Here is a 17,280-nt window from a genome sequence, read left to right as displayed (position 1 = left end):
TTCGGCCGAAAACACACACACACACACATCACAAAAATTTATTCCAATCTCTCAAAGTCTTGAAGAGCATTCCTCCCTCCTCCTTCAAAAATTTCGAGAATCAAGAGCTTCACAAGGAGAATTCTTCACTAAAATCATTATCTAGGTAAGTTAATGCTTGGGTCCATACTTTAGACTTCTTCTTATATCCAAAAATCTCTTCTTAACTCTCATGAAATCATAAACTTGTGTCTTAGAACCCCTCAAACTCGAGATCTTCAAGAAAAGGGTGCTAAGGCCAAAAATCACTTCATTTCTTTCCATTTCTCCTCCAAAACCGAAACCACACCCTAAGGTGAGCTTCATACTCCCTATTTTTCTGTTTTATAAGTTTTGTGGGGGGGGGGGGAATACAAGTGAAAGTGTAGATCTATATGTATATGTATGCCTTGTATGATTTCTATGCTCATATGTGTGCTTTTGTGTGATTATGATGTTGGATCTAGTAAAAAACTCTTAAAAATCGAGATATACTTTATGTTAAATTATACTAGCATAAATTATATTACTACATACAAAGTATTCCAAGAAAAATAACCAAGTTGCTTAATAACATCTTCTTTGGGCTAAAAACTCATTTTTGGACTCAAAATGTTAAAAATATAAAGTTAAAGGGCCCAAAATGACAAATTACGAATTCTGATGGGTGAGATGAGACAAAACAGTTTCAATAATGTATTTTCTGGAAATATACTCTTTTGGAGGATTAAAAATATAAATTTCAAGCTTAATGGGCTAAAAACGACATTTTCGACCCAATAAGGCCCAATATGCGAAATTTTCCGATTTGAGGGGCTGAAACTGTGTTTTTCTGTAAAACAGTGGACTACTAGTGTTCCAAGTCCTTTTCAAAGGTTAAAAATGCTTTTCATAATTAAAAAGGACCAAAGTTGCTAAAATTTTTCAATTTGGGCCAAAAGTGTAAAAATTGCGAAAAAGAGAGGTTACAGCCGAGAAAATTGTATTTTGAGGGACTAAAACTGTTTTCAATTAAAAATGTGCTGAAAAATATCAATTTCAATAAGTTTTGATGTTAAAATGCCAAGAAAAATGGTTTAAGGGCTAAACCGGAAATTAATTTATTCAAAGGATTGAAAAAGTAAATTTACAAAATAAAGAAGGGTTGTAAACAGAAAAATTTCAATGTTAATTCAATACATCCGTTGTGATCAAATACTGACACTGCGACTACCGACGAATTACAATACACAACAACACCAAAAATCATTATTAAACGAATTGATTCGGTCTCGAATCAATAACAAATCCGAAACTACTAACACGACGACAACCCGATTCATACATGGAAAATTTGGGAATTCAATACACATGTGAGAGTGCACAGACGTCGATACACTATCTTTGGGCCCAAAAGTGTAAAATCTTGTTTGTTGGGCCTATCTAGCCCAATGACCTGATCTTTAGGCCCGAAGACATCAACCTTACGAGTTGTTGGGTCTTACATGATCCGACACAGCGTAAAAGGACTTTCAATGGCTTTTATACTATTGGTCCCCAAGGGTCCTTTGGTACTGCTAGTAAAGTCGGGAATTCAAATGCGAGTCGGGCCAAGGGCCCTTCGCACTCACTTTATCCCCAACCGACTAATGGAGTTATTGAGGTCTTCGTGCCCTCTTTCTCTTCGGAAGTGGGACTACAAGAAGTCAGGGCGGTTGGATTACGTGAATAGTACGGACGACGCCTACGGGATCGTTAGTATAGTTGTAAACTGGTCGTTTGTGTAACGCGTGTTTATAGCAACTCACCATGCGCAATAATCCAACGTCGCCTGGAATCAATGACTTCACATACCGCGATGGTACAACAACTACGGATTTCAAAGTGTTAGGAAAACATCGGGTTTTCCTAGGGTTATTCAGTACATACAGTCACGAGATGTACACCAAGTTTAATAAACTCTTTTTACAACTATAGAAACAAACAAGCATACTTATGGATCTTCACAAACTTTTTCATAAACTCTTTTAAGAAAATATCGGATTTTCTGGTAGTTTTCAAAACAATACAAAACATTGCTTTTCAAACACTGCTTATGAACTCACCAACATTTCATATGTTGACATTTTTTCAAAATACTTGTATTCTCAGGTAACAGGTAAACTAAGGGGAAAAATGTACTCAGTGATGGCTTGCAGTTTGTTTATCTATGATCGAACAATTTATTTTTGGGAATGTAATGTTAAAACAATGTACTCATTGTAAACCCTTCCAGTTGTACTATCTCAATGCATGGTGATGAATGATGTTATGTTTCATATATATTCAATGTTATGGTATTCAATTAAGTCACGACAGCCCTCGGACGTTTTCGCCGTCTGGTTTGGGGGTGTGACACTACACTTGTGGTGCTTGCTTTCAAGAGCTAAGGAAATTCAAGGAACTAGTTGTTATTGCTATATAACAACAAAATGTATGTATTCTATTCTTCTATGTGGATTTCAAAAATAGTACTAGCATGCCAGGTTTTTCTTTGTGTTCATAAAGTTGTATAACTAATAGTGAAAACATAGATCCAACGCTAGGGTTGCATGCACGCATAGGATTGTTTGTATAAAAGCCATCAATAATGGGGGGTGAAGGTGGGTTGCACCTGATCCCACATCGATTTTGAAGGAGAACAAAACATTTCCTTATAAGGGGTGTGGATACCTTTTTTGTCACAACGCGTTTTAAAGTCGTGAGGGCAGCAGATCCCATAAGAACTCCGCAATTAAGCATGCTCAGGCGGGAGTAGTACCAGAATAGGTAACCCCCTGGGAAGTCCTCATTCTAAGTGACCCAAAGCGGACAATTTTGTGATACGTGCCAGAGGGGGATGTTACAAATGGTATTAGAGCTGCGACACGGGTCGATGTGTTCGACGGGGACATCAAACCCTATAATGGGGGGGGGGGGGGTGAGGGGGGGTTGCACCTGATCCCACATCCTCTTAGAAGGAGAACGAACCATTTCCTTATAAGGGGTGTGGATACCTTCTTTTTCACAATGCGTTTTAAAGCCATGAGGACAGCAGATCCCATAAGAAGTGCTCGGGCAGGAGTAGTATCGGGATGGGTGACCCCCTGGGAAGTCCTCGTGTCGAGTGACCCAAAGCGGACAATATTGTGATACGTGTCAGAGGGGGGTGTTACAATATTGTCGAAATATTTTTGTCGTTCAGACTTGTAGATCCGCCTTGGGTACTAGAAAATCCTTCGCATGGGGTGTATTAAATGCTTGCGCTGTCGTACATTATTTCTCTTACTTTGATTATATTGCCCTTAATAAATTTTTTAACCGTTCTCTCTGATTATTTAGCGGGTAAGCCTGATTTGTTTTTTAGAACTTATTTGTGTTGTGTTAGGATTTGACTTTCTCATCACTATGACTGGTATGGGTGATGACATGTCTGCAGTTGCGTCCAAAGTGGATTGTTGTATGCTCGAGCGATGCACTCACGAATATCACATGTCTCATGTACTTGGTTTCCAAGTTCCATCTTCATCGTCGTCTGTTCTTATGCCCCGCCTGGTAAGATTGGGTTCTATCTCAGGTATCTTATTTGTGGGCTACGGTTACCCCCGTCTTGCTTCTTTTTGGAAGTTCTTTGTTACTATAAAGCTCATCTTGTCCAACTATGTCCTAACTTAGTGTCAAAGATTGTCACTTTCGAAGTTTTTTTGTTTCGCTCATGAAATACCACTTGATGTCACCTTGTTTCGTTATTTTTACCGCTTTAAGAGGTATGGTGATTGGTTTTCTTTCAGCAGTCGTCATTTTCCCCTTTCCCCATATTTATCGCACTCCAATGGTAACTGGAAAAGTAAGTTATGTCGGGTTGATATGCATAGCTTATACCATTTGGTCCTTGTTATGTTTCGCTCGGTGATGATTCAATATCATTGTCTGCCGATCTACGTGCATTTGTGATTTTATTTTCATATTATTATGTGAAAATAGCATTTCTTCCGGAAGTTGTACTTGCTCAGTGTCATATAAGCCCATTTTGGAAAGCTCGATGTCAACTGCTAGTGTTATATGTATGTCATGTAGGTTTGTTGAACCTTTTTACTGGATTTGGTATAATTTCCTTTTTCCCCTGGTCTTGGGTAATCTATTGCTTATATTTGTGTTTTGCTTTTAGGGTCGTTCCAAGTGAATGGTATCTTTGCTTTGGTTTTGTTTGATCTGGGGGCTACCTGATCCTTTGTATCTCTCGTGCTCATCAAGAGGTTGGTCGATGCTCCGGGGGAGCTAGATTGTCCATTAGAGGCTGAGATTGTTGATGATCATCCTGTACGAGGATCAAGGGTTCACCGGGATTGTGTATTGGAGTTGTTTAGTAAGCGGTACCCAATTGATTTGGTTCTTATCCCTTTGTGTGAGAACAAGGTTATTGTGGGGATGGATCGGTAGAGCCCCAATGAGGCAGTGATTGATTGCAAGCATCAGTTGGTACGTATTCGGACCCAAGTGGAGGAGAGTTAGTGATCCAGGGTGAGGGTGTTCAGTGTGGGCTGGCTCTCTGTTCTGCGGCTCGGGCCAAACGCTACTTTCAGCAGGGTTATTTTGTATATGTTGCCTATGTGATGGATACACGGGAGAAGGGTACGGCGACTGTAAACAATGTACCGATTGTTTGGGAGTTCTCGGATCTGTTTCCTAAGGATATGCCCGGTGTGCCTCCGGAGAGACAGGTGGAGTTTCATATTGACTTGGTTCATGGTAAGACTCTGATAGCCAAAACACCTTATCAGTTGGCACCTCAAGAGATGCAGGAGTTGTCTACATAACTACAGGAGCTGTTAGACAAAGGATTTATTCGGCTGGGTAGTTCACCATGGGGAGCACCGATCTTGTTTTTAAAGAAAAAGGGCGTTGAGGACGTACAGTATATTATGACGCGTCGATCATGGGTTTATGTGCAATGCTGATGCAGCGGGGTCATGTGATCGCTTATGCTTCAAGGCAGATGAAGGCTCATGTGGAAAATTACCCTACACACGATTTGGAGTTGAGGGTTGTGGTGTTCGCCCTCGAGATTTGGCGAAATTACCTCTATGGGGTTCGATGTACTATCTACACGAATCACAAGAGCCTGAGGTATTTGATGGATCAGCCGAATCTGAATATGAGGCAGCGTAGACGGTTGGATGTGATGAAGGATCATGATTGTGAGATCATTTATCACCCGGGGAAGGCCAATGTGGTGGTCGATGCTCTCAGCTGCAAGGCGGGCGCAACTCCGATCAAGAGCGCACATTTCATTCTAATTCAGAAGAGTATTTTGGTAGAGAAGCTAGTCGATATCTACATTTGGGAGGTGGTGGCACGACATGGGGTGCCGATTTCTGTGGTCTTTGATAGGGATGTTCAGTTACTTCTAGGTTCTGGAAGAGGTTTCATGATGAGTTGGGTACTCGTCTGCATTTCAACACGGTTTTTCACTCACAGAGTGACGGCTAGAGTGAGTGGACTATCCAAAATTTGGAAGATGTGCTGCGTGCATGTGTTCTGGATTTTGGTGGTAGTTGGGATACGTATCTTCCTTTGGCGGAATTTTCGTATAACAATAGTTATCACGCCAACATTGACCGACCTCCTTTTGAGATGCTTTATGGGAGGAAGTTTAGGATCTCGATATGTTGGGGAGAGGTCGGTCAGCGGGTCATGGGGAGTGTTAAAGTGGTACTCAAGATGACAAAACTGATTCAACAAGTCTGCGTCAGACTTCAGACAACACATAGTCGACAAAAGAGCTACATCAACAAACGCCGGTCAGACTTGGAATTTTACGTTGGAGATCTGGTACTCCTGAAGGTGTCACCTTGGAAATGTGTCATCCGATTCAGGAAGTGGGGCAAGTTGGGCCCTAGGTATATTGGTCCTTTCAAGGTATTAGCCCGGGTGGGTAGGGTGGCGTATTGTTTGGACCTGCCGGAGGAGCTTAGTCAGATTCATAACACTTTTCACATCTCTCAGCTACGAAAATGTTTGGTTGATGATTCCGCAGTGGTTCCATTGGAGGATATTTAGGTGGATGACCACCTGAATTATATAGAGATACCAATGGCGATCCTTGATAGGAGGACGAAGACTCTACACAACAAGGTGGTGGATCTGGTGAAGGTGCAATGGCAGCACCAAAAGGGTTCTGAATGGACGTGGGAGCCTGAGGATGAGATAAGAGAGCATTACCCGAAGTTATTTATGGCAGTAGACTTCGAGGACGAAGTCTAATTCAAGTGGGAAAGAATTGTAACACCCGATTCAAGGTACTGTTCATTTTTTACCCTTAACGTGTAAATAATTTACAAATTTGGTCCCAAGGGGTGTAAAGTGTAACTTTTAGGAGAGCGTACATACACTGGGCATACTCCTAGTATGCTGGGTGTACATCGTCTAGGGACAAGCCCTAAATTTTAGGGTTTAGACCCTATTTAAACAACATTATGACCCATGATCCTCTCCTTTCCCAGTCTCCATTACCCTTTGAGCCTCACTTTGAAACCCTAACCCATTTAGAGAAGATTTTACCTCTTTGTGTGTGTTTTAGTGTGTGTTGATGAACCTTGAGGAAGAAGAGTCTTGAAGAAGGAGCTTTGATCAAGGTAGAGCTTGTAGATCCAGATTCCACTCATCATTTTCAGCTTCATTGAGGTATAAATCTTGGAACTTGCTCATTGTGCTTAGATATAGTTATTATGGAATTTTGTTCGCTTTTTAATCTCATGAATGAGATCTAGTGGGATTCTTCCACTCCATAAGTTAGTAGTTGCTTCTCTTTATGTTTCTGAGGTCCCTAGTCCATAAAGTTAGCATCTTGATGGTTGAGGATCAACCATGCATATGTTTATGTCCATTTGGTGAAAGTAGGATGCTAAATCTAGGGTTTGAGTTCATTTGAGCCATGCAAAAGGCTCCAAGTTAGTAACTTTATGTGTTAAGACATTCCACAAGGTCTGGATATATGATATGAACATTTGGTTTTAAGCATTAAGTGCTTAATGGCAAAACCAACTTAATGGGTGTGTACCTCGAGCGTACGCAAGCATATGCTGTGCGTACGTGTCCTGATCCCCATCTCCGTGTAGCAACCTAATACGTCGGGCGCACTAGGGGTACGTTTAGCGTACTCGACCAGTGGGCTCACATGGTTTGGTCCATCTTCAGACTATTATGGTTTTGGGCTTTGTTGGGCCACTAGCCTTTCTAACTTTGGGCCATTGTTAGGCTTTGGGCCTTATTAGATTTGGGCCCATATTGGGCTCTGGGCGTCCTTTTGGATTTGGGCCACTATTGGGCTTTTAGTGCCATTGAGTTTGGGTCGCGGTTATTGAGCCAAGTGAGGAAAGGATAAAATGGTCTTTTATCCTGGGTGTTGGACAAATGAACTAGATTCTCGATTATGGTTTATGGCCCAATTATTAATTGGGGTTCTATTTGATTGGTTAGTGCGGGGATTCTCCTATTCAGCAACCTGATCATCTGTTTGATTGGCATTAGACTGTGGTGAGTTTGCTTACTATACTGTAGGACATTAGGATATGCTATGTGCTTGTAGTCTTTGTGACTCCTGCTGTATGTGTTGTATGCCAGTGTGTCTGTTTGCTATATATATGTGGGGTGAAATAGACTCGATACAACCTTGTGCTGACATATGAGTTAAAATAGACTCGGGGTGAAATAGATGGGTATGGATTTGGGCCGACGTATGAGTTTAAATAGACTCGGGGGTGAAATAGACCAGACACAACCTTAAGTTGGAAGATATGTATGGTATGCAATATTTTGGAAAACTCGCTAATCTTCGTGCTTATAGTTGTCAGTTTATGTTTCAGGTACTTCCGGAGTGAAGGGAAGAGCTCGGGATGATCGCATCGCACACACCATGACTTTTCATTTATTCGAATATGATGTGTTTTGGATGATTATGAACACATTATGAATTCCCTTTGGCTTTGATAAACACGATTGGTTGATGTTTTATTTAATATAAAAACAAAAATTTTTGGTATTGAATTTTGGGACGTTACATCATAAGGACTTTTATGGAGTTTCCCTATTAAAAAACCTACATATATCTCATGCCGAAGGATATATAGCTACAACCATTTTCAAGATTAACATAATAATGTTGATCCACGAATTGACATGTTGAGGTTATATTAACTACTAGTGAATACATGTGAATTTGGCTCTCATGAAACATATTCACCACCAACAAATATTTACCAACATTGTCATCAGTCTTATTCTATGGATGTTTTGTGCAACTAATTGTTATTTATGAATTAAAAATGCAACATAGAACACAATAATATCGATTAAAATCATACAAAGCATATTAATTCGTAACTTATCTTTAAACTATTTAAATTTACAAATTAAAATAAGCTACCAATGTAACAAAGTCCAATGATTTTGATAGTGACATATTACTTTTTATTGTAGTCATTTTAGTGAATAACTCAAAATATGGATGACCAAAATACTCGACTGATCGGAACCGAAACTGAAACAATATGAGCACCGAATATGTAAATCAGTTTGGTTATCGCTTCCTTATATTTCTACAAACCAGTTTCGATTTTTGCAGGGTTCGAGTATTTGGTTATTGTTTTTTTTCAGGTTTGGAACTGAAATTTGAGGGGCCCCTTGACCATATTCCAACCCTCATAACTTTCGTTCGAAACCGGTCTAAGTTGATTTTTTTTCAACATTTAGTTCTCTGTTTGGGCTACACATTAGGTTCAAGAACCAACTTAATTGGTTAACAATTGACCGGGTCATACATCCCTAAACATGGGTTGTCGAACTATTTTAAGTTTGTGTAAAATTTTCAGTCAACTTTAAACAACCTTCAATTTTTATATGAGTTCCCAATAAACTATTTTTTTTTCTATAATTTAATTATCTATAGCTAGCTACATTTTAGGATCAAGAACCACTTTAATTGTTTAAAAAATAGACGAGTTACACCACCCTGTATTAGCCGCCGTTGGAGTTGATTTTTTTTATAAATATTTATTTATTTAGGCTCACAAACCACCTTAATTCACGAAACCAATACCGTATCATCATAAGTCTGTTTGGTTTTCGATTTCTTGAGCCGTTGGAGTTGATTTTTTTATAAATATTTATTTATTTAGGCTCACAAAGCACCTTAATTCACCGAACCAATACCGTATCATTATAAGTCGGTTTGGTTTTCGATTTCTTGATTTTATTTTTCAGTTTTGGAAGTGATGGCATCCTAAACTTAAAATTTGTATTTGATAAATTATATATTCTATAATGATGTATATAATATTATATATATTCAATTTGAAAATATTATCGTTTAATGAACCCAGCTGTATCTGGTGTTGGTTTTTTTTTTTTCTTTGAGATTGAATGTTCAAATCCCGTAAATGAATTTAGGAATAATTTAAACGTTAAAAAAAAAGATTTTTAAGAAAAATAATACCAAAATAGACATTATCGTTTAATGGTAAGTAAGATCATTCTTGTGGCAAAGTAAACCGTTTCTTTGCCGGATCTACAATCAACTTTTAGGCGCATAAAGGAATTAGAGGGGCAACTTCGAGTGTCCAAAGGCAGTTGACATCTGCCCCAAAACACTAAAAGTATCATATAATTGTACACTAATAAAACTCTCCCGTATCAGATTCATTTTTGGATCGAGAGAGAGAGAGAGAGAGACCACGCGGCATGAATTTACAGAGGCCAGATCTGAAGATCTAGCCCTACATATCTCAAATTTAGCATTCATCAATCGCTAGATTTAAAGTTTTAGTAGTAGGAAGGAATAACCATGGAATTGTTTAAGAATTTACCGGAGATGGATCTGATGCGCTCGGAGAAGATGACGTTCGTCCAGTTAATCATTCCGGTTGAATCCGCTCACCGCGCCATATCCTATCTTGGCGAACTCGGTTTACTCCAGTTCCGTGACGTATGCTTTCGATCCAACTTTATTTATATACGTATGTGAATATTTGTATGTTTGCATTTATGTTCATGGTCCCTGAATTGCTGATATCCGTATTTTTGGTTTTGATCTTGGTTATTATAGAGAATCCTTCGAAGATTTGGTTATCCATTCCCATTCATAGTAGTAGTTAGTTATTTTGTATAGTTAATGCTCCATCCAAGTTAAAGTTTCAAATCTAGTTGTTGCCGAATGCTAATTTGGTGTAAACCTAAGAATGAATGTAACTCGAACATTAATCTAGTTGTAGCTATTAAAATTTACACTAGTGGTCCTATGAACTTGCATGTTGAAGGTAATTTGGCATCACAGGTCCAACCTTGTAATAGGTTGTAAAAAGGGAAATGCACCCCTGCCCGCTCTAACAACTAGCCTCAAAACCGCCATGATAGGTAAATCACAATGTCCAAGAGCAAGGGCAAGCATGGTGACCTTATTTATGGATTCTCATCTCCTTACTGGTAGGGCAAGCATGTGGGGATTATCATATGTTATAGACTCATGGTGTCCTAGTCTCCTAGAAGGTTTAAAATCCCATCCCCTTTTCCATTAGTTTAAGCATATAGTAACAAAATGTGTGAGACTATTGTTATGATATAGAGGGATGAGCTAGAGTGTTGTGGATTGCACATAGACTATTGTTAAAGCAGAAGATTTTTCCCCCCTTCTGTACATCCTAATGATGTAGATGCCCTTTGAAATGCTTACAATGGGTGGCAGAAGACATAATTAGTGAAACAAGTTCTTTATGTCAGTTGGTGGTGATGTCCTGTGTCTTTAACTCTTTGAATACAAATTGTCTAAATAATCCCTAAGAGTGGGTTAAGAATGTCGAGATAATGGCTATTGCTTGTGAAATGGAGTTGTGTGAAGCTCATTGTAACTGTTAAATGTTAGTGTGTTCTTTCACTTTTCATCTAATTCTGTATATTTGGTCTTGGGCTTTACAAGTCTTGTTTTATTAAGTCCTTGAGATCAAAGTACATCCAAATATCAATGTCCTTTTATTTGTTTAGTTTCTTTTTCTTTCACACTTCATGCAAGTTGCTAATCTACTGCTTTTGATTCTTATTGATAGTTAAATGAAGATAAAAGCCCATTTCAAAGAACATTTGTTAATCAGGTAATTGTTATATCATATTCATAGCTCATATCATTCATTAATCAAGTGATATTTATATCATCTTCTGTTTGCTTTTGTATCTGCTGGCTATGATTTTTAGGTAAAAAGATGTGCTGAGATGTCAAGAAAGCTTCGCTTCTTTAAAGATCAGATACACAAGGCTGGTTTGCTATCTTCTGCTCTTCCAACAATGCAACCAGATGTGGACTTGGAGGCATTGGAGGTCTGTACTTAACCCTTGTCAAACTCACCACCAGTCACCAACTAAAAAAAGACAAAAACAAAAAAAAACTCTTATCTAGCCTGGTTTTCAGGATAAGCAGCCATTGCATGTTTTTAGTATAAACATGAACTTATTATTATATTTTCATTTTTTATCACAGATACAACTTGCCGAGCATGAACATGAACTTATTGAGATGAATGCCAACAGTGAGAAACTACAACAGACATATAATGAGCTGCTGGAGTTCAAAATGGTGCTGCAGAAGGTGCGTTGCACATAAATGTTTGTTTCTCACTTTTTTGTGATAGAAAATGTCATATAAATGGCTATAGTATGCGTTTGTTCTTGTTTCATCTCATCTTAATCTCATTTGTTGTTAGATGTGGAATAAAGGTACATCTTATAAAGTATCCCTTTTACGTTCTTTTTTGACTATTTGAAGTTTATAAAAGCTTCCTACATTGTGGTAAATGGTATCTAGTACATGTGGCCATCATGCTCATCAACATAATTATTCACACTTGGTCAACATTTTTAATTTGTAATTATTTTTCGAGAGTAAATTACAAAAATGGTCTCTGAGCTTTCTGAATTTTTCCGTGTGTAGTCCAAAATTGATTCTTTTTCCAGTTTTGGTCCTTATTTTTAGGTTTCATATCGATTTTGGTCCATGGAACCTTGAAATAAGGACCAAAAAGAGAAAGTCCTAGGTACCAAAATCGATATGAAACCTTGAAATAAGGACCCAAGTTGAAAAAGGTTTCAGTTTTGGACTAAATATGGTAAAATTCAGAAAGCACAGGGACTATTCTTGTAACTAACTCAATTTTTCTGTTTTAGATTTCTGATTAGTAGAATATTTAGCATATCCTAAAATCATAATTCTGAATACCATCATGATTTCTTCAGGCAGGAGATTTCCTTCTCTCAGGTAAAAGTTATGAGACTGCAGATGGCAGAGAACTAGAAGAAAATGTGTATGCCAGTGACTATCCAGATTCAGTCTCATTACTTGAACAGGTAAAAACCTCACATGTTTTTCCTTTTTTTATCACTCCCTTTTTATATTTTAAAAAAACTAAAAAACTTGTAAAATTTCACACAGGCAACACAATCAGGACCCTCAAACTTGTCAGGTCTTAGATTTATAAGTGGCATTATCCCCAAATCCAAGGTATTATTATTCGAGAGAATGTTGTTTCGTGCAACAAGGGGAAATTTACTTTTCAATCAAGCAACTGCAGATGACCTCATCATGGATCCTGTAACATCTGAAATGGTTTGTTCAGATGCCCTCATAATTTACATTCATTATTATTATTATTATATATTTTTGAATTTACTTTATAAGCTTCTTTGCAGGTTGAAAAAACTGTATTTGTAGTTTTCTTTTCCGGAGAGCAGGCAAAGACAAAAATACTTAAAATCTGTGAAGCATTTGGTGCAAGTTGCTACCCTGTTCCAGAGGACACAACAAAACAGACTCAAATAACCCAAGAGGTGTGTCTTCAAATCAAAATGGGTATTAGACTATTAGTATATTACCTTAGTTTAAGTAATTTCATTTGTTTTTTAATATTCTTTAAAGGAGTTCAAAATTGTTTTCTCAACTTATCCTATTACAGGTTCTATCAAGGCTTTCTGAGTTGGAAACCACTTTGGATGTTGGAATTCGACACAGGAATGCTGCTCTTCATTCCATTGGGTTTCGCTTAATAGTATGGATGAACATGGTAAGGTGTGCTTATTTGTGGCTTCATGTATTAAAATTTTCATACATTGAGAGTGATGTTATTTCTGTTTTTCTAAATATTGTGTTGTATATTTTATGTGATAACATTGTAGGTTAAAAGAGAGAAAGCTGTGTTTGATACTTTGAATATGTTAAACTTTGATGTTACAAAAAAGTGTCTAGTTGGAGAGGGATGGTGCCCGATATTTGCTAAACCCCAGGTACTTACTTTGCTTTAAGTTTATTACTTGAGCATGTATGAATTATGAATGATAACTATTTAGAAGATATATATTGGATTTTCTTTTTTCAAACTTATTTAATGCTTCCATTTTGTTGCATTGTTTTAGATTCAGGAGGCACTGCAACGTGCAACATTTGATAGCAGCTCACAAGTGGGCATCATATTTCATGTGATGGATGCTGTGGAGTCACCTCCAACATATTTCAGAACTAACAGTTTTACAAATGCATATCAAGAAATTGTTGATGCCTATGGGTAAGTTTTTTATAAATCATATTTCCTTTCTAGGAAAATGCTCGTAGAATACTCATGTTGGACTTCACATCCATTCTTTATGTGAATTAGAACATTATGATAGTGTTTGGCACGAGGGAATTGGAAAAAGAAATGGAATGGTTCATTCCATTCCTACAAACCAACATTTTTTAATTACAATAGTATTATTTGAGTTAATGATATCCAAATTCTATTGATTGCAGTGTTGCTAAATACCAAGAAGCAAATCCAGCAGTTTATACTGTAATTACTTTTCCATTTCTTTTTGCTGTCATGTTTGGGGATTGGGGACATGGAATATGCTTATTGATAGGTGCATTATTTCTCATAGCACGTGAAGGAAAGCTTAGTACTCAGGTGCAACACAATCTCTAAAAAGAAAATCCTAATTTTATTTTTATAAATAAATTCACATTACTCTTATTAACATTATATATATTTCTGGCAGAAACTTGGGAGCTTCATGGAGATGTTATTTGGTGGACGTTATGTACTTCTTTTAATGTCAATTTTTTCCATCTACTGTGGTCTAATTTACAACGAATTCTTTTCTGTTCCTTATCATATATTTGGTGCATCCGCATATAGATGCCGTGACCCCTCATGCAGGTATATTTATTATCTCATTTTCTTTACAAAATTTTTTTTTTTTTTTTTTTTTGCCAGCTGGCACTAAACTACTATTTTCTATTTCCACTTTCTATCAACAGTGATGCATATACAGTTGGTTTAATCAAATATCGTGATGCATATCCATTTGGTGTGGATCCTAGCTGGCGTGGGAGTCGTTCAGAGTTACCCTTTTTAAACTCCCTCAAAATGAAAATGTCTATTTTGCTTGGAATTGCTCAGATGAATCTTGGAATCATGTTGAGTTACTTCAATTCGATTTTCTTCAACAATTCATTGGATATAAGGTATATACAGTATGTTTCGTACTTATATTTTACTTAAAATGTTTATAGATGAATTAATTTGTGGACCTTATTATTTTCAGGTACCAGTTTATCCCACAGATGATATTTTTAAACAGCCTTTTTGGGTATCTTTCACTTCTGATTATCATAAAATGGTGCACGGGTTCTCAAGCGGATCTTTATCATGTCATGATTTATATGTTCTTGAGTCCCTTTGATGATCTTGGTGAAAATGAGTTGTTTTGGGGACAAAGGCCTCTTCAGGTATCATCTATTTATTGTTTCTCTCAATCTCTCTATCTTTGATTCTGTAGAATATAATAAGGTTGTGTTTGGTTTGATTTTTATGATTAAATTCCATTCATTTTGCAGATCCTATTGTTGTTTTCAGCTCTTGTTGCTGTTCCATGGATGCTTTTCCCCAAACCTTTCATTTTAAAGAGACTTCATGCTGAGGTACTACCCAAACCCAATACACTTGTTTAAAACTTCAAATATTATTTCTATTTCCATTTCCATTTCCATTTCCATATCCTTGTTTTGTAATTTATTTTGTATTTTAGCGATTCCAAGGTCGTGCATACGGGATTCTTAGATCGTCCGAGGGAGACACCGATTCCGAACCTGGTTCTGCAAGACAACGCCACGAAGAGGAATTCAATTTTAGCGAAGTTTTTGTACATCAAATGATACATTCCATTGAATTTGTACTTGGTTCTGTTTCCAATACTGCTTCATACCTTCGATTATGGGCTTTAAGGTACAACACTTATTATAACTTTATTTATTCTTTACTGTGTTTTAGCTTATACTTTATGTTTTTTTTTTTCATTACAGCTTAGCTCACTCAGAATTATCCACTGTATTCTATGAGAAAGTTCTTCTCCTTGCTTGGGGGTAAGCCCATTCTTTCTAGAACCCTTTTTGAAAATTTTGAGTAAATTACATTTTTGCTCCCTGATTTTTTTTCAGTCTTCGTCCTACAAAGTTTCTCTTGCAAATTTTGGTCCTTCTTTGTAACATTTTTGTTCCTGTTCAAAGTAAATTGACTATATTTTTTGGACCAAATTTGCAAGAAATCAGAGAGGACTATAATAGTTGTTTTACTTAAATTAAAGCATGGACCAAAAATATTACAAGGACCAAAATTGCAAGAGAAGTTTCTTTTCGAGCAAAATTGCCAAATTAGCTATACCCAGGGACCAAATATGTAATTATATTTCTGGTCCCTGAATAGTGAATATAGCCGGTTTTTTACATTTTTGGTCCTTGTACTAAATAAAATGACTTTTTTGCACCAAATTGCAAAAATCAGTTATACTCCAGGACCAAAAATGTTATAAAAACCTCAAATAAGGACCAAGATTGCAAGTGAAAACTTTTTGGGACCAAAAATTGCAAATACAGATACAACCAGGGACCCAAAAATGTAATTTGCTCTGGAATGAGTAAATTACATTTTTGGTCCCTTGAGTTTAACTGAAATTTTCAATTTTGGTGTTACAAAGTTGGTCCTTATTTGAGGTTTTCGTAGCGTTTTTGGCCCTCGTTCCAAGTGAAATGACTATTTTTGGACCAAAGTTGCAAAAATAGACATACCCGAGGACTTAAAATAATCATTATACTGGAACATGGACTAAAAATGTTACAAGAACCTCAAATGAGGACCAAAATTGCAAAAGTCAGCTATACCCAAGGACCAAAATTATGAATTTAGTCATTGATTAAGAATCAACTAAATGTGAATTTTTAGGTATGATAATTTTTTAATCCGAATGGTGGGGCTAGCGGTGTTTGCTTTTGCAACTGCATTTATACTGTTAATGATGGAGACACTAAGTGCTTTCCTTCATGCATTGAGGCTACACTGGGTGGAATTTCAAAACAAGTTCTATCAAGGCGATGGTTATAAATTCAAACCTTTCTCATTTGCTGCTGTATTAGCTGATGATGAAGATTAGTTCTAGTCCTAGTAAAATGACAGTTTTCTCCTCACCTTTTCTGGGGAACAAGTACACGTTTTCCCAAAATCAGAGTCTTTTTTTTTTTACCCACCCACCCACCCACAGAGGCGTAAAAAGGGTAACAACAACCTTAAAACACAGAATTTTTGGGTAGTTAGATATGTTTTTATTTTTACTTTTTATTTTACCCATGTGCAGCTTTTCAGTTAACATAGCATTGTAGAAACCCTGCTTGCACAAATATGGTTTATATTACAATGTAGGTGCTGTAAAGAGGGGATGTTATATCATTATCAGATTCGCATATTCTGTAGATTTTCAATCTATACATTTTCTGTTATGTTGTTTACTCAGTAGTATAATAAACAAAATTTACACAAATTACTACTCTTAGTCTTATGAATTGTTCTTTCTGACTTAATGAGTAAGCACTTAATCTGGACAACTATATATATGGTTGTTTCTTTTTTTGACTATTTTGGACAATATGATTTACTGAATTAAACCCAAAAAAATCGGCTTAATATATGAAGACTCCTAACTCTTTATTGTATTTCTTCCTTTTTCATTACAACCACATGTTAAAATTGATGAATATTAATAATATTAATATTTTTAAAAGTAAAATATAATTATTTATTTGTCATTTTACTTGTTCATAACTTAATACGAAAAAAAAGGAAAAGTCTCTCAATGTTTATACTTTTTTTAACATGTGTGTTGGTGCATGTCTAATATTTTAATGAAATACCAAGTTATTAATAC

The 17,280-nt window shown here is 36.7% G+C and overlaps 1 protein-coding gene across 2 annotated transcripts; it reads left to right on the top strand.

Moving 5' to 3' along the window:
- The first annotated feature begins 9,595 nt into the window (after nucleotides 1–9,595).
- LOC145057799 (V-type proton ATPase subunit a1-like) lies at nucleotides 9,596–16,864 on the top strand. 2 transcript variants are annotated; one of them, XM_079005698.1, is made up of 18 exons: nucleotides 9,596–9,997; nucleotides 11,112–11,156; nucleotides 11,257–11,379; nucleotides 11,540–11,647; nucleotides 12,292–12,402; nucleotides 12,488–12,661; nucleotides 12,745–12,882; nucleotides 13,008–13,115; nucleotides 13,228–13,335; nucleotides 13,465–13,613; nucleotides 13,838–13,991; nucleotides 14,083–14,243; nucleotides 14,345–14,551; nucleotides 14,632–14,815; nucleotides 14,924–15,007; nucleotides 15,115–15,311; nucleotides 15,389–15,448; nucleotides 16,305–16,864. In XM_079005698.1, exons 1-18 carry the CDS (start codon nucleotides 9,857–9,859, stop codon nucleotides 16,510–16,512), a joined length of 2,460 nt encoding a protein of 819 aa, XP_078861824.1. In that variant the 5' UTR covers nucleotides 9,596–9,856; the 3' UTR covers nucleotides 16,513–16,864. The 2 variants fall into 2 exon arrangements, with proteins under 2 accessions (XP_078861824.1, XP_078861825.1); XM_079005699.1 differs by having other exon boundaries at nucleotides 9,898–10,028.
- The last annotated feature ends 416 nt before the right edge of the window (nucleotides 16,865–17,280 follow it).

This window comes from Lactuca serriola, chromosome 6, assembly GCF_051521515.1.
Source record: "Lactuca serriola cultivar US96UC23 chromosome 6, Lser_US96UC23_V15, whole genome shotgun sequence".
Classification (NCBI taxonomy): Eukaryota; Viridiplantae; Streptophyta; class Magnoliopsida; order Asterales; family Asteraceae; genus Lactuca; species Lactuca serriola.
The sequence above is the reverse complement of the archived record's forward strand: the minus strand, read 5'-3'. Positions and strand labels throughout refer to the sequence as shown.

Bases quoted from the DNA above. Each gene is read 5' to 3' on its own strand.
- LOC145057799 (XM_079005698.1), top strand. From the start codon at position 9,857: ATGGAATTGTTTAAGAATTTACCGGAGATGGATCTGATGCGCTCGGAG. The intron at 12,883-13,007 runs GTGTGTCTTCAA...ATCCTATTACAG, and splicing joins AGACTCAAATAACCCAAGAG to GTTCTATCAAGGCTTTCTGA. The intron at 13,336-13,464 runs GTACTTACTTTG...GCATTGTTTTAG, and splicing joins CGATATTTGCTAAACCCCAG to ATTCAGGAGGCACTGCAACG.